Raw genomic sequence first — 24,236 nt, 5'->3', positions numbered from 1 at the left:
TGTGTTCTGTCCCTTCTACCACAACTGCCATTGCTTCTGTGCACCTTAGAGGCTTGGCCTGGGAAACTCTCTTCCAAGCAGTATTTTAAATGTTGGTTCTTTGATAATTTCATGCATATATGTAATATATTCAGTTCACTCTCATCACTCTACTCTCTCTCATGCGCCTCTCACCCTCCAAAACTTCCCCCACCTCCTGCCACCAACTCCTCGTCCCATGTTTGTAGCCAGAAGTTTTCCTGTGTCCCGCAGCTGCTCTGTCCCAAGTAAACACACAGAGGCTTATATTAATTACAAACTCATTGGTCTATGGCTCAGGCTCCTGGCTAGCTAGCTCTTTCATCTGAAATTAACCCATTTCTATTAATCTATGTATTGTTACCTGGCCATGGCATTACCAGTCTGTTGGCATTTTGCTCCTTGGTTGGCAGGCTGGTGTCTGCTCTCACTCTGCCTTTCTTCTTCTTGTCTCTCTGCTTGGATTCCCTGCCTGGCTTTATTCTGCCTTGCCAAAGGCCATAACAGCTTCTTTTTTAACCAATGGTAGCAACGCATATTCACAGAGTATAGACATACCAACCCACAGCACATGTTCATGTCTTTGTGTTTTGTTTTTGCTTTTGAAGAAGTTGTTTTTAAAGCAGAGAACCCCTTCATTGGCATTTTTTAAAGTTTTTTTCATTGGCATTTTTAATTTGGCCTCCAAACTCTTCCACCTTATTCCAGAGGCCTAAAAACCACGAGACCATATTTACTACAGCAGTGACCTAACTCCTTTATACCAACTTACTGTATTAGTTACTCTTTCATTGTTTTGACAATATGCTTGCAGGAGCAGCTTAAGGTGAGCAAAGATTCAGCTCATTGTTGGTGGGAAAGCAATGGAGTGTGAAGGGTGGCGAGTTTGTGACGATAGTCCAAGAGATGGGCCTGCTTTTTGTTTGATTGGCTTTATGTTTGTTTGTTTTTATACTGTGCCTCGATATGTAGACCAGGTTGCCCCCAAATTCATAGCCTACCTGCCTGGAAGTACATGCATGGCCATGAACAGCCTTTTGGTTGCTGTTCAATTTTTTTCCTTTAGCTGGTCCTGAGAAATTTGACTATGCTCTGAATTGACATACAGTATATTTTTCTTCATATCCCTTGGTGTCTATTAATCTTTCTTCTGTGGATTGATAGCATTTATCCATTTGAGAAACTTTTGGGTCACTGTTTTTTGCCTTTTTTTTCTTTTTCCCTCTGCTTCCTCCTCCTTTTTGAGACAGGGTGTTTCTCTGTAGCTCTGGCAGGCCTAGAGCCTGCCACATAGATGAAGCTAGACTTCAACATGTGGCAAACCTCCTGCCTCTGCCCTTAAAGTGATGGAATTACAGGAATATGCCATTATACCTGACTACTAAATTTTCAAATGTTTTTTTTCTGTCCTGCCTTATCAAATGTCCTTCTAGGACAATAACGAGTATATAAGACCCTATCACATGTCCTTCAAGGACAATAATGAGTATATAAGGCCCTATCACATGTCCTTCTAGGAAAATAATTAGCATATAAGGCCCTATCGCATGTCCTTCTAGGACAATAACGAGTATATAAGGCCCTATCACATGTCCTTCTAGGACAATAACGAGTATATAAGGCCCTATCACATGTCCTTCAAGGACAGTAATGAGTATACAAGGCCCTATCACATGTCCTTCAAGGACAGTAACGAGTATACAAGGCCCTGTGGAATTGCTCCACAGTTCACTGACACTGCTCATTACTTTCAAACCATATTTCTTCTGTTTCATGGTGGATAGTTTCATTTGTAGCACTTAAAATTCACCAGTCCATTGTGCTGTCAGACCTGATGTGGATCCAATTAAACTTAGTTTCATCTCAATATGAGCTGGCATTTTTCACAAGAATTTCCATTGGGATATTTTTAGTAATCCATTAATCCAGTTATTTTTGAACGTGTAGTATACAGTTGTAGTAATATCTTTTTCTAAAAATTGTGTCCTTGGTTCGTTTTGACTGATTCACTGTTGACAGTGCTATGTGCTGCATTCTCCTACCTGGATTTGGCTGCTGTATCACCCCACCGTACATGTAAGAAGGGTCTTCGCCTGCCTAGTGGTCCTCACTTGGACATCAGAGGTTGTCCTGTTACTTTTTAGCTGCTGTGTATTGTTGCATTGCTACAAAGCTTGTGGAGCTTTATTGACAGATGTGGTTAAGCTTGGAAACAGTTTCTTCTTTCTAGATCTTGCTTTTACATCTTGCGAGGTAGAGATCTGTGGGTTTTGAGTGGGAGTAATTATTCTCTAGCACAAAGCAAGGGCATTTACAGCACACTTTTGATATTCAAGGAATTAAGAGATTTTCCAGTCTTCATCATGGGAATGAGTGCCCTCAATAGCCTCAGAACACGGGTACCTTTTGCTCGAATTCTTCCAGGTCTCAGGTAATTTCTATCCCTCTGTTCCCCCATCCTATGCTCCCTCCCCATCTCCATCCCTTTCTTTTGCTTTTATAACACCAGGTTTCACTCAGTAGTTCATGTTGGAGCTCACTGTGTGGCTCAGGCTAGCTTTAAACTCATGCAATCCTCCTGCTTCAGCCTTCCAAGGTGCTGAGATTACAGGTGAGAACTAAGTTTCTTTTCTTTTTCTGTGTTCTTTTCGGAACATCTTATGTGTGTCAAGGAGTTACCTGAGCCTAGGCTGGTGGTGCATATCTGTTATTCTAATAGTGTTTGGGAAGTAGGGGAAGAAGAATCGGGAGTTCAAGGTCATTTTTAGCTACAAAAGAGAATTCAAAGTCAGCCTGAGGTACATGAGACCATCTTTCAAGAACATGAGAGAGTGTAGAAATAGTTTTTAAAAAAGGAAGAAACTACCCAAGCATGTATGTGACACCAGCATTCAGGCGGAGCAAGAGTCCCAGGCCAGCCTGGGCCACAGAGAAAGACCCCATCTCAAAAGGCTCAGGTAGTTTCTTGACACACATAAGCTGATCAATATTCAGTTGAATACTCACGGCAACCCCTTAGAAGTTCTCCAAGGGTACACTGTTCTAGAGACTCTATATGCCTTGGTTTCCCTTGGATTCTCAGATCTCTCTCTTCCCCTCTGTGAGCCTAGTGGGCTCTGCTGGAGTTCTCCCTCCCTCTGCTCTTGCTTGGCAACTCTTTGTAAAAACTGTAAACCTGAGCAATCACAGGGCCCTCTCAGGTTTTCCTTCCCCTGGAGACAACTATCCTTTTTGCCAGATGTCTGGTGTCCTGCAATCTGTTGTTTCATCTAGCTCATTCTTTTTATCACTATTTAGTGTGACAGTTCCTGATATTCTATCTCGCCTGGATGCAAAATTGACTGTGATGATCAAGGTAGTTTTGTTACAGCAGATATAATGGTGAGAATAAAACACCTATTAAGGAAATAATTACAACACTACGTGACAAGCTCAAATAGAGATTAATAAAGAGAAATTAGTTTCCCTACCTCAGTGTCAAAGAGGAGATATTTTCAGAAGGGCCTGGAAGATAATCAAGAGTCTTTGAGGGGATGATCCTGACTAGGATGGCACCTGGTAGCTGCGTAGAAATACACTTCAGCTTCCTTCAAAGTGATGCAAGTGGAAACCCTAGGGAGAGCTTGATAAGGAGAAGGCCAGGCCTGGTGAGGAGAGCTTGGATAAGAAGGCCAGGCCTGGTGGGGAGAGCTTGGATAAGAAGGCAAGCCCTGGTGGGGAGAGCTTGGATAAGAAGGCAAGGCCTGGTGGGGAGAGCTTGGATAAGAAGGCCAGGCCCGGTGGGGAGGACTTAGATAAGAAGGCCAGGCCTGGTGGGGAGGGCTTGGATAAGAAGGCCAGGCCTGGTGGGGAGGGCTTGGATAAGAAGGCCAGGCCTGGTGGTACACACCTTTAATGCCAGCACTCTGGAAGCAGAGGCAGGCGGATCTCCATGATTTCAAGGCTAGCCTGGTCTACAGAGTGAGTTCCAGGTCTCAATAAAACAAACAATGCAAAAGGAAGACTCAAATCAGTTGGGCTTAGTAGCTGTACTCCCAGGACTTGGGAGGCGGAGGAAGGAAGATCATGAGTTCTGGGCTTCCCTGGGCTGTACAATGAGTGCCTGTCACAAACACAAAACAAAACAGAATCAAGTCAGCCTCAGCGGACTTCCTGCGTCAACACCCAGAGTTCCTTCTACAAGCTGCGTTTGCTCCCATGACCCCCACCCCGTGTTTAGAAATGGGATGGTTTCACACTGACAGCAGCTTTAAAGGCTAGAAGGGCTCCTCCGACACACATCACGTGGTATCCCCATGTTTGTAGCTGGCTCCGGCTCTTTCCCCCTGGCTCACGCTTCACCAGCGTCAGTGCCCTCACTCACTGGCTTTCCGGACTTTTGAAATCTTTGTTCCTCTCGTTGTTTCTGCTTAGTCTGCTCGTCATTCGTCCGCCAAAGTTCAGCAAGGACCGTGTAGTAATCAGCAGCCTTGCCAGCCCCACGGCTTGGAGTGCGCCTCAGTTACAACAGTCCGCGAGAGGTATTGCAACCATCCCCAAGTGCACAGGTGTGTGCTGGGGCGGCGGGGGGTGGCAGGGGTGAGGGGTGGGAGGGTGGGGGGGTGGGGGGGGGCGGGGGAGGGTTGCAGCACATTCTCTGCACATACTGGGATCTGCACAGGCCGTTTTGATGAGTGTTTGCTAAATGAATGAATAAAGTGAGCGGATTAAAATAATAGGCTCCATATCTACCTATAAAATGCACATTTTTTAGGCTTGCAAGATGGTTCAGCAGGTAAAGGCACTTGCCACCAAGCCTGAGAGCCTGAGTTTGAACCCTGAAACCCTCACGGTGCAAAGGGACAAAGGAATTCCAAAGGTTTCTATGACGGCCATACTTGTACCAAGACACGAGTATGCCCTACCTACACGCATACATAATACATAAATAAATAAGGGCTGGAAAGATGGCTCCGAGGTTAAGAGCACTGGCTGCTCTACCAGAGGACCTGAGTTCAGTTCCCAGCAACCACATGGCAGCTCACACCTGTCTGTGACTCCAGTTCCAGGGGACCCGACACCCTCACACACATTCATGCAGGCAAAACACCAATGCACATAAAATAAAAAAAATTGTTTCTAAAACAAACAAATAAATAAGTGTATCAGGGTGTGGTGGTATACACCTTTAATCCCAGCAGTTAGGAGGATGTCTGAGTTCCAAGACAGCCAGGACTACATAGAGAGACCCTGCCTTAAAAAAAAAAAAAAAAAAAAAAAAAAAAAAAAAAAAAAAAGCAAATAAGTAAACAAATATAATTTAATTTTAAAAAGTTTAAAGTACATTTTTAGTAAAACATTTTCAATGGATGTGAGCCAAATGATCGGAGGTAGGGTGGAGGGTAGGGTGGGAGACAATATTTATACATAGCCTAGCATTTAGGAAGAGGAATTCTTGAATGTCCCAATGAGTTGTCTTAAAGGAAGTGATGAGACCAAAGACCTTAACAGAGACATCACCTGGGAAGATGTGCTTATATGGTAAAGACACACAGGAAGAGATGGCCACATCACAGACTAGAGGAATGCAAACAATAAGAAACTGCTGTACACTCCTGGACTGGCCAAAACCTGGACCACAGCACCAAATGCTGGTGAACATTTGAATCAATAGGAAGTCTCATTCACTGCTGGTAGGAATGCAAAATAATCCAATACTGAAAAAAAATGTATGTTCCTATCACATGACCCAGCAATTGCCTTCCTTAGTATTGACCTAGAGAAGTAGAAAACTCTCCACACAAAACCTTGAAAATGGATGTTAGTTTAGTTACTTTTATTATTGCTGTGATAAGACACCATGACCAAGGCATTTAATTTGGGGCTCACGTTTCCAGAGGGTAGTAGAGTTCATGGCCATCATGGCAGAGAGTGAGGCATCAGGCATGCAGCAAACAGGCATGGCACTGAGGACTTACATCTGACTCACAAGCAAGAGGCACAGAGTGCTAACTGGGACACACCTCCTCCTTCAAGGCCACACCTTCTAATCCTTCCCAAACAGTTCCACTAACTGGGACCAAGCATTCAAATACATGAGCTTATGGGGGCCGTTCTCATCCAAACCACCACAGTTGTTTATAGTAGCTTTATTTATAAATGAGAAAGCTTAGAAGTAACCAAGATTTCCTTCAGTAAGCCAAAGGATAAATTATAAAACACTTAGACAATGCAATGCATTGCTAAAACCAACCAACCAACCAACTAACCAACATGGTCCTTGTGAGATGACTTAGTGGTTAAAGACACATACAGCCAAATCTGACAACCTGAATTCCATCTCCAGGACCCACATGGTGGAACAAGAGAACTAACTGACATTTGTAAGTTGTCCTCTGACCTCCACACTTGAGTCCCAACCCAATCAATCAATCAACGTAATAAAAGAAATTTTAAATAAGCAAACAAAAAGACATTAGAAAAACAGCAAAAGAGGAAACAAAATCATTACAAAAACTAAAATTGTAAGGTGAGTCAGGCATGGTGACACACGCCTTTGATCCCAGAGGCAGGCAGATCTTTGTGAGTTTGAGGCCATTCTGGTCTACATAGGGAGTTCCAGGACAGCCAGGGCTATGTAGAAGGACCCTGTCTCAAAAAGACAAAGAAAGAAATAAAGAAAAAAGAAAAATTCAAATTATAGCAGAAAGTTTAAATCCCCAAGCTGCTTCTTTCAAGACATCAACAACATAAATTTCAGCTGGGCCAGAGAGATGGTTTAGTTAGTTAAGACACTTGTCACCAAACTTGATGACCTGAGTTCCCAGGACCTGTATGATGGAGAGAGAACAGAATAAATGTCTATGAACTTGATTTAGGAAAAAGGAAAGCAAATGTGTGTAAGATCACATATGAGAGTGTAAACAGTCAGATGCAGAATTTTGCTTGGTTTTTGTGGCAAAATCTTTGCTGTTTCACACGCTAGTCTGGAACTCATGGACTCCAGGAATCCTCCCATTTTACCCTCTGCTGTAGTTGGCTAACAGTTTGAAAACATATTATCAATGGATGATTTCCAAGCAAAATACAATTTATCAGAATCCCAGAAGAGTAGAGGTTGAATATCCCCATTGTCAGATAGGTGGTTTAAAATCTACACTGCAATGTATCAAGTTTCAAGACAGTTTCACACTCAGTTTTCTGTCCAAATGTAAAAGAAAAGATTATCCTAACGTTTCTTACTTTTGTTTTTTCAGATCATAGAACAATATGAAATGCTCCTTTTTACCACTCTAAAGGCAGTGGGACCTGGAAGTGGAGCCTAAAAACGAGGTGGACAAATGTCTCACGCAATAGCCAACTTTATTCAGAGCACAGACAATTTATACTCTGAGGGTTAAGAAGAGTCACACAAGTAAGGGGTTCAAACAAGGACAAGTCACATGTGTTTTCCTATAGAGGCACGTGAATTAACAGCAGCTGAAGTAAACTCAGCCCTAACTGCTACACCTGAAGGAGCATGAAAACACATTCCAAAAACAACTCTGTGTTTTGAAGAAACTGAGATCACAAGATTCTTGTCTTATTTTCTTGGGGTTTTCTCACAAGTATTCAGAATTTTCACAGGACTCCATTCTTGGACTCGGTTCCCACACTCCCCAATTTAAGGAATCTAATATAGCTTTAAATACTAGCACTTAATTAATATAGTAGAGTCATGGGCATGCATCTCAGTCTCACTCACAACAGATTCTAAATATCAGTACATGGACTCTAATGGTGTCCCAAAAGAATAACATACTTTGACCTAAGAGTTATTTGCAGACTTTCTGAGTATTCTAATCAAAATGTTTCATTAATTTACAATAGAATGTTATCTTTAAAACACTGAAATTTCCCAGCAGAAAAGATAAAATCTCCTACCTACTCAATCACTGTTTTTCAACAATATTTTATATTTGCCTTAAATCTCTATACCTTTTGTTCAGTATATTCATAGGTATTTTATATTGCCACCTTTAGATGGATTCCTTTTTAGTTAAAAGGTTACATTTATTTATTTGTGTGTGTGTGTGTGTGTGTGTGTGTGTGTGTGTGTGTGTGTGTGTATGTGTGTGTGTGTGTGTGCTTGCATACGCATGTGCAAACACCCCCCAGCCCATGTGTGGCTGTCAGAGGACAGTTTGCAGGAGTCAGTTCCACCACAGAGTTTGGATTGAACTCAGATCATCAGGATTGGCTGCAAGAGTCTTTACCAGCTGAGTCATCTCGCTGACCTGGATAGGTTCCATTTTCTCACACTTTGTTACTGGTTTATAACAAATTTTAACTATTAACCTATGCAACCATTTTGCTGAACCTTCTAATAGTTTACCACTATCATCTTTTTAGAAAGAAAATCATGTCATCTGAAAATGGTATTTTCATTCTTTCTTTCCTAATGATTTTTTTTTCTTGGGCCGCCCTAGAGCTGAAGTTACAGACAGTAGTGAGCTGCTGTGTGGGTCCTGAGAACCGAACCTTGGTCCTCAAAAAGAGGATCCCATGCTCTTTTTGTTTTGTTTTGGATTTAATTATTTATTTATTATATATACAGAAGAGGGTGCCAGATCTCATTACAGATGGTTGTGAGCCACCATGTGGTTGCTGGGAATTGAACTCAGGACCTCTGGAAGAGCAGTCGGTGCTCTTAACCTCTGAGTCATCTCTCCAGCCCTTTCCTAATGATTTTGCCTTTCTTTTTTGGACTCTGGATAGAAAATCCACTACCATGTTGAATATTAGCAGTAAAAATAGGTATTCACATTCTCTCGTGACAATAATTGTCTTTTAAGTCATGTGTACAATAGGTTTCTGCTAAAAAGCTTTCATCAAATTGTTATCTATTCTCATTTTGCTAAGAAGATACTGGATTTTAAAATGTTAGCCATTAAGATAATTGTATAGTACTAAATCTCTAAATTATTAACACAATAACTCGCAGTGATAGGTTTTCTAATTATTTCTGGGGAAACCAATGCTTTATCTATCTACATCAGTGGTTCTCAACCTTCCTAATGTTGTGACCCTTTAATGCAGTTCCTCATGTTGTGGTGACACCCAACCATAAAATTATTTTCATTGCTACTTCATGACTGTAATTTTGCTACTGTTACAAATTGTAATGTAAATATCTGATATACAGGAATATGTGACCCCTGTGAAAGACACCCCCAAAAGGGTCACGACCCATAAGTTGAGAACCACTTATCTAGATAGACTGCAAGGTAGGTTTGCTGATCGGTCTAGAGCTTTGTCTCTAGGTGAGTTTAGTTCCAAGTTTTCTCTTGAGCTATCTTTGCCAGGTTTAGTAATTAAAACACTAACTGCACTGGCTGGTTTTGTGTGCCAACTTGACACAAGCTAGAGTCAACAGAGAGTAAGGAGTCTCAATTGAGGAAATGCCTCCTGAGATCCAGCTGTAAGGCATTTTCTCAATTAGTGATTGATGGGGGAGAGCCCAGCCCATGGTGGGTGGTGTCATCACTGGGCTGCTGGTCCTGGTTCTATAAGAAAGCAGGCTGAGCAAGCTATGAGAAGTAAGCCAGTAAATAGCACCTCTCTTTGGCCTCTGCATCAGCTCCTGCCTCTAAGATCCTGCCCTGTTTGAGTTCCTGTCCTGACATCCTTCAGTGATGAACAGCAATGCTGAAGTGTAAGCCAAATAAACCCTTTCCTCCCCAACTTGCTTTTTGATCCTGGTGTTTCGTTGCAGCAATAGAAACCCCAACTAAGACACTAAGGCTAGTAAATGATGAGTATTTTCTTATGCTAAAATACAGCATCCATGACAGCAAATCAGGCAGGTAAATGTGTGCAACTTGATGGCAGTGTTCCAGGCAGAGGAGCCAGGGTGCCTATTCCAGGGTGAGAAAAGCACAGGCCATGCCTAGAGTGGGGTCTCACTGCATCTCCCTGGCTCTCTGTCTTTCTTACTCCTCCTCCTTCTCACTGTGTAGTTCTGGTCAGCCTGGAACTCTTTACTGAGACAAGTCTAGCCTTCAATTCACAGAGATCTGCCTCTGTCTCCTGCAGGGCTGGTATTAAAGGAGTGTGCTACCATGCCCAGAAAGTTACATCTTCTTAAATGAGTAAGAAAAATTAAATGGGTTTGGCTCAAACTGGTAACAAATTAACATTTTTGCTTTTGATTTTGTATATAAAATCCAACACCTTGGACTGTATGTAAGATCCTTTCTTTTTTAAACCTGCTTTCATGGACCAATTCTTGTTTCCTTATCTTGTTCCTTTTGCTTCAAAATCTGGCTCCAAAGAAACTGTTTGAATTCATTCCTACAGCCAGCTTTTGGTTTGCATATTCTGGAGAACTCTGACAGCGTACTGGGGTGGCTAGTGCCGCCCCTGAAGTTTATGTCTTTCCTGTAACCTCACAATGTGAACTTACTTGGAAATAAGGCCACACTGCACATGTGTTATACTGGAACCAGATGGGCTTTTTAATCCAATAGCATTGATGTTTTTCTAAGACACAGAAACAAGCAGAAATAGGGAGAAGGCCGTTTGAGAACAACAGAACGGGGTGAGGCTCCTCCAAGACATAGCTCACACATGATTCTAGCAATCACCGGAAACTAAGGCAAAGAAATCTGTTCAAAACGACAGAGGAAGCCTGATGCAAATGTCAAACAAGTCTGTGGCTTAAGCTCTCAGCATTTGAGGCCTTCTTGGGGCTGCCTGCCCCCCCCGCGCCCCCCCCCCCCCACGAACCGAATCCAAAAGGGATTTTACTTATTTTCTTAGACTCAAAATTACCACGTCCCCGACCAAGGAAGGCCAGGACGCTCTCTGTCCCTTCCTCTGCGAAGATGCATGAGCTTGCAGCCCGGGGGAGAAAAAGGCTACCGAGTAAAGGCTTCATGGAGGTGCAGAGCAGACAGTGCTCTATAAGCAGGGTGGCAAGACTGAACAACACTAAGAAGCTTAACAGCCAGGGCTGGGTGGCGCAAGGCCGCAAGGAGCGTCGCCGGGGCGGGGCTGCATGCTGCAGTTCCCGAGGTGGCTCCTGCGGGGGAAGCTGAGAATAGCACACTCAAGCCGTGGAGCATCCCTCCACACCCACCCAGGAACCGAAAGCCTGTCCCTAAGTCTCCGGGGCCCTGTCGCCAAGCAGCAAGCCAGTGATTGGTGCCGCGCTGCTGCGTGAGGCGGGACTTCCTCCCCACGCCCGAGACCGGAAGGGGACTAATTTTCCACCGGAAGGAGAGAGAAGTTGAGACCAGGAGCCAGACACCTGATGCTGGCAGCTCTTGTCGCGTGAAGTTGGGCCATCATCTGGCCTTCTGTTGCGGCGGCGGCGGCGGCGGCGGCGACGCTGTCCCGGTAGGCTGGCTGGCGTGGCAGGCGTCAGAGGAATGGGAGTAGAAGAGATGGGTAAGCTACCCAGGCGTCGATCCTGCTTCTCTGTGCTTTATTTTCTCCATTTCTTTTTAAAAGCGGATTGAAAGCCCACGGAGCTGCGGTAGTGGGTAAATGTGCAAGAAGACATACGCACTCACACAGACTAAAGTTTAAGCACACACACATGCATAGTACGTACATACATGCATACACACGTACGTATTCACATTCACAGGGCTGATGAGTATCGGCTCTACAGATCCAGGCATTCCGAGTCGATGACTCTTGTTTGAGGAATCACCTGTAGCAGTCATTTTAAGCGCCCACGCACGCGCACACTCACGGAGTTGGTGATTTTTTAAGCTTCTTGAATATGTCAGCAACGTCATTTGGTATTAGAAATGGAACGAAGACATCTTGATAATACATCTTATTTCAGCTTCAACTGAAGAGCAGCAAGGAGACCGGTCGGTGGGAAGGCGCACGGTTTGTTAAGGATGGAGTCATGACTAAAATCTCATTTCCAGCTCAGAATCCTTGTACACAGTAGTCTATGCAAACTGCTTTTAAATTGCTTTAAGATGGTATGGGTGTATGGGTAGGAGGTTGGAGACTTAAGGGAGTGAAGAGGGTGGTGAGGGACATTTAGATACCAGTTTAATAGCTCGGTAGGTAAGAGCATTTGTGGCTCTTACAGAGGATCGGAATTTGGTTCCTAGCACCCATATAATATTGCTCACAATGACGTTTTGTTGTATAGGCAAATGTATATGTTGAATTGTGACATGGGCAGAAGTAGCACCTGAAATGCAGTAATATGCACAGTATTAGAAGCTGTATAATTCTAGACACAAGGATACAAATGGGCTTACATTTTGTATTTTCTTTAACAATCCTGTTGCCTGTCATTCCTGCTAGGGATCGATACCAGGGCCTCAAACATGTGTGCAAGCCGAAGCCCCAGCCTTCACTGCTGTTATTGTCTTAAGTAAATGACTCAGACCTATTTCTAGAGACTTACCAGTTCATTGGCTTGGGACGTGGACCAGCGACAAGTCATTTCCATTTCTGCTCCTTCTGTTGGCCCGTTAGCTGTGTCTTACCTTCTGCTGGTGACCAGCTGTGTTCCGTTCCGTTTCCACCTCCCTTCTCTCTTTAGCATGCTCATGAATGTTTAATTGGTAAGTATACAAAAACACGCCTGTTGTTGACTGTAGTTATGTAAGTAGGTAAGTGTTGTTTAAAATTTCTTACATTGGGCTGGGGATGTAGCTCTGGCAAGGTGGGTACCTTGTGTGAGCAAGACCCTGGGTTTGATCCCCAGCATATAAGGTGGAAGGAGGGGAGAACCCATAAACTCTTATGTAGAAATCTTTGTCAGTTAAATGTTATTTTTGAGAAATTGGCTTAGGGTACTTTGAAGAGCTGGGAAAATACATTTCTGGCCTAAAATAATGGACTTCAGGATCCCACTATGAAAATTCTGACCATTCACTGCCTTGTTAGAAAAGAATGAGGAGCTGGAGAGATGGTTCAGTGGTTAAGAGCACTGGCTGCTCTTCCTGAGGACCCAGGTTCAATTCCCAGCACCCACATGGCAGTTTACACCTGTCCGTAACTACAGTTCAGGGAATCTGACACTTCACACCAATGCACATAAAGTAATTAAAAAAAAAAGGATGAGATTTCAGTAATGATGAAATGATGAGTGCTTCTGTTGGATTTCTCCTCTCAGAATATTTAAATCTGAGCAAAGTTGTTTAGAGAAAAGGACTGTTGCTAAGTACTGAGTTACTTGTTGCTTTCTGTCACTTTGTGAGGGGGTCTATAAGATGATTTTTAAAGACACTTCACATTGAAAAAGGAATCCAGTAAATAGCTGTGGTCTTTACGAGTTTGCCATTACCTTTACAGGGTATAATTTCCTCTACAAAAACCTTAGATTATAAACTGTGGGAGTGGCCTCTGCAAACACCATGGCCAGCAGTGTCAATCCATGTGAGGCAAGAAGGCAGTTTGGTTCAGCATGACTCAGTAGCTGGCGTTGGCTCAAACTTCTAGAGTGTGACCCTAAAGTGGTTTATTTTAGGCATATTTAAGATAGTACAATTTGGAGCCGGGCGGTGGTGGCGCATGCCTTTAATCCCAGCACTCGGGAGGCAGAGGCAGACGGATCTCTGTGAGTTCAAGGCCAGCTTGGTCTACAGAGCGAGATCCAGGACAGGCACCAAAACTACACAGAGAAACCCTGTCCTGAAAAAAAAAAAAAAAACAAAAAAAAAAACCCAAGATAGTACAATTTGGAAAAAAAGTTTCCTTGTGTAACACTATCAATCCCGTGTGCACAATAAGGTATAATTACATTGAAACTCTTTTCAAAGTACATGTCACCTCTTCTATAGAGATAAATTCTGTAGATAGATTACATGTGTTAAAGGGCTTTGGGAAGGATCTGGTGTGGTTTCAGTCATATAGATAGTGCAAAGGTCACTAGGCTATTAGCCACCTCCAGTCCTGTTTATAAGGGTTGGGGGGGCAGGTGTAGCCTGGCCCTGCAGATATCAGAACTATACCAAGTATTAAATGTGAGTGCCAGAGTTTTCTTGTAGTAATGGGGGGCCATTCTGTATCACACTCACTACCACCCTTGGTTCTTCTGCACTCGCTCGGCACAAATTAGAAGTCACCACAGTTACTAATGGGACTGTCAGGCCCCTAGGTGTATTTCAACAGAAGAGAAGTACTGTCCATGTTTTTAACCTCATCCCACAGCCCCCAAGAGCATACACTTGACAGTGCTTTGATTTCTAATGAAAAAGCTTTTCCTTTGATTTGTAAGCTAATTTGATGTCTTGTGTTTCTCTACAGGTATGAGTTCCCTGAAAGCAGGGAGTTGTTTCCATGCTCTGAGTATTCAGAGATTATGCAGCCATAACCATGCCTTTGATATGCATAATTCAAGGGGAGCAGACACAGGCCAGTGGTTGTAATATCGCTACTTGAGTATTCTGTCAACGGTGAGTGTGTGGCATGTAACTCAGCTTGAGAGAGGTGGGAATTAGGCAGTGCTTCCCAGAAGTGATTCTGAGCCATACAGGCATTAGGAGAACAGAGGGGAGGAGGTCCACTCTAGGTGTCTAGGAATCAGTTGATGGTTTATAAAGTGTAAATGATAAAAGGACAGTATTGAGTATCTTAACTTTTTCCAACGTGCTCTCTGTACTTTTGGATGTTGCTTCTTGTTTCTTCCTTCTCTCTTGCTACTTCCCCCTTCAGATTAGTGTTTGGGATGTGGAAGGAAATAGAGTAGACGGCAGAATGAGGGGCAGGCTTATGGAAAGTAATGTCCACATCCAGTCGGTCCATTTCTAAGAAGTATGCTCCTGTTTTGTTAAAGGAGACAACTGGGAAACTCAAGTTTTGTTGGCCGGGTGCTTTCCTAGTGGGTGCATTACATTCCTGTCTCCAAACCCGTCTGTTTAAATCGCTTAAGATCCAAATGTAGGCTCAGGAATCGGGGGAAGGGCAGATTTGGGTCCTAGTTCATACTATGGAAGTATTTTGGCTTAGTAACTGCATGTTGTTTGAATCACCTGTTTAATTTAAAAAACTCAAGTAAATGGTGGTTTAATTCTACCAAATTTGAGTGAGTGAAAACATCAGAGAAACCGGATTCTGACAGAGTCTGAGACTAGGAAGAAAAGTCAGTCCACCTGTGAGTTGAGCTCCTTTATTTCCAGGATTGGTGTCAGCAGAAAACAGTGACGTGATGGGACACAGTGAACTTGACAAGAACCATGCAGCCACAGCTCTTTTGAGTGGCAGTGGTGCCGGGTCATCGGTACCCTCCTGGCTAATGACAGGTGCTGACTGGCCAACTGTCGCCTTGCGTTTAACTCTGTCAGCCATTGGCAGTAAGGGACCCGTGTCTGCAATATTGAGATCTCTTAATGCCTAAAGTTCTGAATTCTCTTTTCTTTACTGTCTAGGCATTTTAAGAACAGTGGTTTAAAAACAGGTTTGTAGTCTAGACTAGCCTTAGACTTGGGGCAATCCTCTTGCTTCAGCTTCCTAAGTGCTGAGATTACAGGGGTGAGCTACCATGCCTACCGTTTAGTTTCTTCAGATAGGGTCTCATGTAGCCCAGGCTGGCTCAAACTTGCTATGTAGTGACGATGACCTTGAACTCCTGATCTTCTTGCCTCTACCTTCCAAGTTCTGGGATTACAGGCATGCCCAGCTAAATAATAATAATGCTTTAACTGGTGGATTTAGTCATATTCTTCTGGAGACTAAGAAAACAAGAGTCCTTGAAGTCAAGCTGACTCTGCTTTTAGCCTCCTAAATGAAAAGGTAGATAGAACAGGTCTTGTTTGCAAAATAAATTCAAGACCTACTCATCTACCAACAGCCATTACCTCCTTTCTGCTGTCTTACCACAGGAGATAGTTGGAGTGAACTGACAGGTGAGAGCAGTGGGGAAAGCCAGCCAGAGTGGACACAGTCTCATTCTGCTAGTGATAGGAAGGTGCCTGGAGGCCAGACAGGGGCTTTTAGAAAGTTGAGAAGACGTTTCCTGTAGTGCAGGTTTTGAGAATCGTAGCATTTACAGAATGCCACAGCAGACAGAGTAAATTGTGCTGTGTACAGCTTCTGGTGAGTGAGTCATGTAGGGTGGTGATTTTACCAGATTTGAGGCTGGGAAGTTGAGAATGCCCAACGGCCGATAAACTTGTTCCGTTTTGTACTGATAGCCAAGTACATGCTTCAGAAATATTTCACTGCATGCGTACAAGTGATTATCATCATTTGAACCAGCAGGGAACCCATTATTTTTACTTTGTGTGTGTGTGGGGAGTACAGAGGGGGTTTATGTGCCATGATAAACATACAAAGTTCAAAGGACAACTTGCAGGGTCTTCCCTTCCATCACATGGGTTCTGGGGATTGAACTCAGGTCATCAGGTACCTTACCTGCTGAACCATATCTCCAGACCCAGGAGCCAATCAAACATAACACTTTTTGCCATTCACGGTGGTTCAGGCTTGTGATCCCAGCATTTGGGAAGCTGAGCAGGAGGATTGCCACACATGTAAGGTCATTCTGGGCTACCTAGTGAGACACTGTCTCAACCAAAACCAAACCGTCACCACCAACCACAACAAAACAAAAAAAAAAATCTGTAAATAAAAACTCTTTAATTTGACCAGAAGTCAGTACTGTTTTATATCCCACATTCCTAACTACTTGTCATTCTATCTGCTAAAGGTGTTACATTCTGGATAGCCTGGCTACTAAATGCTTGCTAGTTCCCACCATGCCCTGTGAAGGCTTTATGGGTTCTTTCCCCTTTGCTAGGGTGCGGAGCCAGCACTTGTGGTGACCCAGTCATCACCGGAGTTACCCAGTGAGACAGGGACAGCTGGGAGAAGAGCAGATGTTAATGTAGTTTGGCTTAACTGCCCAGTGTCAGGGATCGTGGTCATAGAGGTCTGCTTTTAAAAATACTTTTCTATCCTGGGTGTGGTGGCAGGAGTTCAAAGCCAGCCAGGTCTAAATAGCAAGTTCCAGGATGCCCCCCAGGGTTACATAGTAAGATCCTGTCTCAAACATACAGACACTCATACACACAAAAAAAATTTTTTTAATGCTATTCTGTTTTTGTTTTTTTTTTAACAGGTTTATCAGCAGGTTGCAGCTGAGCATGACCGTGAGGTAAACACTGCCCCTGGTTGAAATTTAGTTTCATCAGCTTCTGCATGGGATTGTAAGGACATGGAATATATCACAAAATCCAGCAGGTTTCCCCCTGTTTTTTAGATTTATCCTTTCTTCTTGAAGAAGATAACATGCTTAAACAAAGGTTCCTTATGGTTCATAACTGTGATTCTTAAAGTTGGTCAACCCCTAGTTTAGGTAAATTTTAAATGTCAAAGATCTAGATATCTTGTTAAATTAAAAAAAGTATTAAAATCTTAACAGGTGTCATGTTTTTGCCATTTACCCATGTTTGTGTTCTGTGTGATACATTCCAGGAATTCCCACTAGAACTCTGAAATCAAACTGGCCATGTCTGTGATCCATTTTTCCCATTTGGTGGTTTCTATTTCAGTAGCTGAGAATACCTTTCACTGTATACACATGTATATTTCATTAACAGTTTCAGCCAGTTCTGTGCAAGGTTAGAGGCCCAACTTGGCAGGGCAGGTGTGTGGGGGGGAGTGGGGGACAGGGCAGAGAGGGAGAGACAGACAGACACACAGAGAGAAGCTGTTAAACTCTCAAGTGATAATCGTAGCCTGAACTGGTGCTCACACAAGTATAGCCTGGCAGGAGATGAGAGTTATTGTGTCAGAATTTGACAGTCTAGAAAAGAAAGTTCTAGGGGCCGGGCAGCGGTGGCGCACGCCTTTAATCCCAGCACTCGGGAGGCAGAGCCAAGCAGATCTCTATGATTTCGAGGCCAGCCTGGGCTACCAAGTGAGTTCCAGGAAAGGCGCAAAGCTACACAGAAAAACCCTGTCTCGAAAAACCAAAAAAAAAGAAAGAAAGTTAGTTCTAAAGAGAAGGATGTTCCCTTCAACAAAACCCTGGGTAGTCAGAGTAGGACTTTCCTGTGTTGGGTGGTATCGTGGGACATGGGACTCAACAGTCTCCTGCTGTTTTACAAGTGGACTTCTTGCTCTGTAGCTGGAGTCCTGAGCTCTGACAGTGACATGCACAGGATATTGGAAATGTGAACAGGGGAGCCAGGAATGCAGCTGATGGAGCCAGGTACCGTGGTCACTAAATGGCACCTGAGAGCTGCTGGCTAGAGTGTGTTCTTCTCATTAGGACCCAGCTTTGACTTTGGTGGGCTGATGATTACTTTGAAACATCATAAATATACCATGTGTCATTTATTACTTGGCACTTAGGTTTGTCATGATGCCTGAAGGGAAACAGGTCCATAAGGTTTTAGGCAAAGTAGGTACAAAATAGCAATCAGACCTAGTTCTTGGTTTCAAATCTGGCTGCTTACATTTTGTAACAATACCTAGAATGAATCATCACTAATGTTCTTTCTTATATCTCCATCTATCTCTGGCCCCATTCACAAGTAGATCGTGTGTGTGTGTGTGTGTGTGTGTGTGTGTGTGTGTGTGTGTGTGTAAGTGTAAGTGTGTAAGTAATGCTCCTCTGAGCCGCAGGTGCCTTCTGTTCCTTCACGCTGCCTTAAGGTTTTCTTCCTCCCACCATAGGTGCTTTGCTATAGTTTTGAAAGAGCCCTGCCATCATTCCCACCAAGAGCAACATGAAGCCAAAGAGCAGTGGTTGGAGGAAGAAGGCCCTTGTTTACGCAGCATGTATGGGTGTGCACCTGTGGATGTGTTAGCCCCCAAGGTCGACTTATAAACAAGGCACAACTGTCCTGCCCTTAGGCATCATAGAGGTAATCTCAAAATTAGAGTGGTGTTAGGACCACCGTGAAGGAGAAGACCAGGTGTTACAGAACATGTACACTGGGAGGAACTTGCCACGGTGCTGCCAACTTGTTAGGAACATGGGGGTGGATGGCTGCCTTAGTCACTCCTCTACTGCTGTCCTAACACTATTTACAAGTTCAGAGTTCTTCTGAGACTCAAGACAATCTCTTAACTGTAACCCCTGTAAAATCAAAATCAAAATGCAGATCACATACTTCCTTCCAACATATTGTGGCACAGAATATACATTACCTTTTCAAAGGAAGGAGAGTGTAGTGAGGAAATACTGGACCAAAGTGAGACCTAAGCCCAGCAGAGCTAACTAAATTCTGTATCTCCATGTCTATATCAAAGCACTCTTCAGAACCCCAACTCCTTTCAGTCATGTTGACTGCAGCACATGTCTCTCTCGGGCTGGTTCTACTCCCTGTTAGCAGCTTTCCTTGGCAGGTATCCCACAGCTCTGGCATCCCCAACATGTTTTGGTTTTCAAGGTAATCAGGTGTCAACCTTTACAGCTTCACACTCTCTCTGGGCCTCCATGCAGGGACACACATCTGGCTTCAGTGGATATCCTTAGCTGTGGAGGAAGATTCCACAAACCCTTGTATTCTTGACTCAAAAGCCAAACCACAGCTGGATGGTGGTGGCGCATGCCTTTAATCCCAGAACTTGGGAGGCAGAGGCAGGCAGATCTCTGAATTCGAGGCCAGCCTGGTCTACAGAGTGAGTTCCAGGAAGGTACCAAAGCTACACAGTGAAACCCTGTCTCAAAAAACACCACCACCACCAACAAAAAAAAAAACACAAAAGCTAAACTACGTGGCCGAAGCTGCCAAGTTCTACTGCTTGATGGGGCTGGAACATGGCCCCCTCACTCAGTTACATTTGCATCAGCTTCCTGTTGTGGATGATTTCCTTCACTGTTGAAGCTTTCCTTTAATCCCTTTCACAAGTTGGAAGCTTAGCTAGGTGTGCTCTTGCCCTGAGGTCCCACTCTATTCAACTAGCATCAGGCTTTTCTCTAAACGGTTCGTCTCCTTGAACACAGGGCATGGCTCTAACAAACCTTTCCCAGTGCTCCTTTTCTCCTCAAACTGCATTTTGTAATTTTCTTTGCTCTTATTCCTTTTCATTGTAAATTTGCATAAGAGCAATCATTAATAGCCACATGACAGGCTCAATGCCAGGCTGTCTTGAAATCTCTGATAAATTCTTAATCCAGAAGTTCAATTTAGCTTCAGGTAGAATTTTAGGCAAGGGCAAGAAGCAGCCAGAGTCTTTGCCAAAACGGTGTAAGAGTGGTCTGTAGGTCACTTACTAATATTCATCCCCTCTCAAACTTCTTGATCTGGGCCCCCACCATTCAAATCACCCTCAGCACTGTCTTCCATGCTCCCATTAAGCCCCACCTAAACGTCCAACCACTTTTTTAGTTCAAAGTCCCAGATTCTTCCATATCCCTCCAACAGACAGCATGGTCAGGCCTGTCATGGCAGTACTCCAGTCGCTGGTACCAACTTCTGTCTTAGTCACTATTCTATTGCTGTGAAGAGACACCATGACCAAGGCAACTCTTATAAAATGTAATGGGGGCTGGCTTACAGTTTCAGAGGCATAGTCCATTATCATCATGACGGGAAGCATGGTAGCACTCATGGCACTGGAGCTGAGAGGTACATCCTGATCGACAGGCAGGCAAGCAGACTAGGCCTGGCATGGGCTTTTGAAACCTCAAGGCCTACCCCCAGTGACACACGTTACCAACAAGGCCTCACCTCCTAATCCTTCTAATCCTTCTCAAACAGTGCCACTTCTGATGACCAAGCATTCAAATAGATGAGCCTGTGGGGGCCATTCTTACTCAATCTACCACAATGGTCTGGAGACGAGTACCTGACTTCCTGGTACAAGGAAAAATACAAAATGGTATTTCTGCAGAGTTTTTTGCCTTCTTGGGTCTGTTCTTAGTAAATAGTGTAATGTCACAATGTGCGGGGGCTACTGAAGCCATCATGACTTCCTGACCCAATCCCTAGATCTATAGGTTGGGAGACTGAAAATACTTTACATGTCCACAAACAGACAAGTGCAGTTTGACCCCACAAGAGCCCTTTGAGTTCAGAGTCTGACCCCGCATCTGACAGCCTGGTCTGATAATGGCTCCCCTGGCATCGCACGGGGAGCAGCACACAGGATGAGTCCACATCAGGTGAAATGGGCTCAGTGCACCATCTACCAGGCACTACCGTGAACTTGAGCTTGTGCTGGCCGCAGCAAACTTGAATACCAAGGGCAGCCAGCAAGGTGACCGAGGGAGAGGACAGGAAGACCTGAAACACCATCAGAAGGCCTAAAAAAAAGCGACATGCTTTGGCATTGAAATGCCATTGCAGATCTTTAGGCGTCCAGCCTTCTCCAAAGAAAAACAGGGATGCACGAATTGGTGGAGCTGACAGCTGAATGTGTATAGGTGCTGAGCAATGTCCACGTTGAAAAATGACAGCTTGGAGTTTTCATAGTCTAGCAGGATGCCGATCTTCTTTGGAGCAACTGTGATTCTTATGTCTGGAGTTGTCCTGTTGTGCAGAAATTCATACCGGTGCCTGAAAGTGCAATGTCGATACAGCAGAGCTTTGGAAACTGCAGTGAGCTGTTTGCAGTGTTTAGTACTGACTTGAGTTATACTCCTGCGATTTTGCCCCTTTCTTGTAAGCCCTGACTACCAAGTAACATGACATTTCCAAACTACTTTATCTAACATTCGTCCCAAAGCCGTTTCAGAATTTCTTGAATGAATTCTGCACCTAAAAAAAGCTTTTCTACAGAACCATGGACTCCCACTGCATCAGAATTGTACAGAAAGAGGAAATTTGAAGCCAGTGTGTGGCTCATTTGGAGTAAAGACATTTGAAACAGGGAGCTGCGTGGGCCTTCATGAGAAACAGGCTCTCTCTATGAACTGAACCAGGACTCCATGACATCCAGTTCTTAAACTTGCAGCTGAGCAGGAGCCTGCAGGCACCTGGCTGTCACAGGTGAGGGCTGAGCACTACCTGTACCCTTTTTATTATATAACCTGTGTGCTTTGGAAAGTGGCCCAAATCAAAACGAGCCACAGGACATAGACATCTGAAGAACTGTTGTCCAGAACGTCGGTTCAGACTCCTTAGATCCACACTTGAGGCAGCGAGCCAGCTAGTCTCCATCTCTGTTCACCTTCGCACTCCTTTAAACTAAGCAGCTACTAGAAAGCAAATGAGTCCCTTCCTTCTCTCTACCAATGGACTCAAGAGCATAACCAAAACTATGGGTCTAGTGGAGGTCTTGTTCCCATCCTCCACTGGCCCCCTTCTCCCTGCCCTCCCCCAACCAACTCCCATGCTTCCTCTATCTTCTCTCTCTGGCTCTAACCCTTGTTCTTTCCAAACTAAAGAAGCCTTTCAGCTTTATTCTTGGTTCAGGTTAAGTATATGCAGAGAAATTCTTTCATCCCTAAAGTGGTTCTGAGGGTTAGCAGAGTCCAGTCTAGTCCAACTCTCTCCAGGGAAAGCTCTGTTCTCTCTATGCTTGGACATGAGCAATAACATTCTAAGACCATGATACATGGTCATGGCCAGGCTTCATCAAGCCAAAAAGTGCCAGAGGCTGCATCTCCCTCCACCCTCTTTGGGTTCCTGGCTGTCCTGGAACTCGCTCTGTAGACCAGGCTGCCCTTGAACTCAGAGATCCACCTACCTCTGCCTCCTGAGTGCTAGGATTAAAAGCATAGCACCACCACTGTCCGGCCAGAGGCTGCATCTTATGAGAGGTACTTAAAAAGTAGTTGGGACTTGGGGGGCATGCATGTGTGCTTTGTTTTGCAAGTTTCCAAGTGAAGGAAGGTGGTTGCCATGGCCTTGTAAGTCCAAACATTTTGTGCGTTGGCCAGGGCTCTGGGACTTTTTTCCTCCGTCCACATGGAACCATTCCATGCAGCTATTCTACACAGTGGAACTATTAGCCACACTGACTCAAGATGGAATTAGGCTTCTACAGCAGCTGTTGGAATACAGGAGCTGAACATAAATGAAGAAAGAGCCAGTGGTTAAGAACTGCACTTGTGGAGCCAAAGTGCCTGGGTTGGAAGCAAAGCTCTGATCACCCGTACTGGATGGAATATCCAGCCGCTGTGAGGGTGGCCTTTGATCACACTGTAGAAATACAGGACAGTACAGGCCAGGCATGGTGGAGCACGCCTTTAATTCCACCCTTGGGAGGCAGAAGCAAGTGGATCTCTGAGTTCAAGGCCAGCCTGGTCTACAGAGTGGGTTCCAGGCTAGTTAGGGCTACACAGTGAGACTCTGACTCAACAGAAAAAAAAACAACTGTATAGGACACTGTTGGTACCTGAAGAGCACAGCATGAGCTTTGGCTGCTGTTTCTCTTTCAGAAGTGGGTGGTAACAACTCTTGGAACACCTGTGACTTTTCTAAGCAAACGTGTGTGCCTTGATTACTATTAGTAAACCTCTTACTTGCATCTTTCCAACCTTCACTTTGGGTGTGCAGATTGACTTTACCTTGTGGAGGCAAATGTGTGCCTCATGCACCAGGACAAGCAGTTTGCTCCCAGGTCTTCATGTTTAGGTACATCTTCACAGGCCACACCAACAGTGTAGTCCAAACGCTCATCTACCTCCACCTCCCAGTAATGGCGTCCTCGGACTGGAATCAGGTTTCCAATGACAGCAACACACCTGGTTTTAGAAAATAGAAGCATGCGGTGGGAGTGGAGGGGGACGGGGCGGGGGAGCAGGGTGTGAGGGTGCTTGTGTAGTATGCACAAGGCCCTGGGGTCCATCAAAAGGTGGGAACAGCCGGGCGGTGGTGGCGCACACCTTTAATCCCAGCACTTGGGAGGCAGAGCCAGGCGGATCTCTGTGAGTTCGAGGCCAGCCTGGTCTCCAAAGCGAGTTCCAGGAAAGGTGCAAAGCTACACAGAGAAACCCTGCCTTGAAAAACCAAAAAAAAAAAAAAAAAAAAAAAAAAAAAAAAAAAAAAAGGTGGGAACATGTTTCATTTGGGATGCCACACTAACGCTGAAGGTTGGAATATTACACCATCTGGCAGTGGAGGAGGTTAACACTGAAACCCACAGAACAGGTTCTGTTGCCTCTTAGAAATGGCTATGGCATTTCTAGTCAGGAAGGTAGATTCATTGTAAGGTGGGAGGGACCGAAGTAGCGCCAGCCCTTGTTCTGCATACAGAATAAAGATCTCTGAGGTAACCTTTATGCTCGGGGTGACAGACTCCAGAGGTTGGGCTGGTATAGACGGGGCCTGTGCAAGCCTGACAACCTGAGATCCACCCCCAGATCCCACAGGAGGTGGAGG

The 24,236-nt window shown here is 44.4% G+C and overlaps 1 protein-coding gene, 1 long non-coding RNA gene and 1 other non-coding gene across 3 annotated transcripts in view; 2 read left to right on the top strand and 1 right to left on the bottom strand.

Annotated features, from left to right (window-relative positions):
• Positions 1–4,320: 4,320 nt before the first annotated feature.
• Positions 4,321–17,374, top strand: LOC128093933 (uncharacterized). Its single transcript, XR_008212801.1, has 3 exons — positions 4,321–4,565; positions 7,254–14,411; positions 17,075–17,374. It is a non-coding gene; the product is annotated as an uncharacterized LOC128093933 (long non-coding RNA).
• On the top strand, positions 15,680–15,807 carry LOC128095842 (small Cajal body-specific RNA 15). Its single transcript, XR_008213440.1, has one exon. It is a non-coding gene; the product is annotated as a small Cajal body-specific RNA 15 (non-coding RNA).
• A 105-nt stretch (positions 17,375–17,479) lies between the features above and the next one.
• Positions 17,480–24,236, bottom strand: part of Fsd2 (fibronectin type III and SPRY domain containing 2) — a 33,577-nt gene continuing 26,820 nt past the window's right edge. The window contains exons 11-12 of the mRNA XM_052711849.1: positions 23,423–23,599; positions 17,480–21,467 (exon numbers count right to left, since the gene is read on the bottom strand). Coding sequence (XP_052567809.1) covers positions 21,215–21,467; positions 23,423–23,599 — 430 coding nt within the window. The 3' untranslated portion in view covers positions 17,480–21,214. The remainder of the gene's footprint in view (positions 21,468–23,422; positions 23,600–24,236) is intronic.

Source organism: Peromyscus californicus, unplaced genomic scaffold (genome assembly GCF_007827085.1).
Source record: "Peromyscus californicus insignis strain IS unplaced genomic scaffold, ASM782708v3 Scaffold_4__1_contigs__length_199733344, whole genome shotgun sequence".
Lineage (NCBI taxonomy): Eukaryota > Metazoa > Chordata > Mammalia > Rodentia > Cricetidae > Peromyscus > Peromyscus californicus.
The sequence above is the reverse complement of the archived record's forward strand: the minus strand, read 5'-3'. Positions and strand labels throughout refer to the sequence as shown.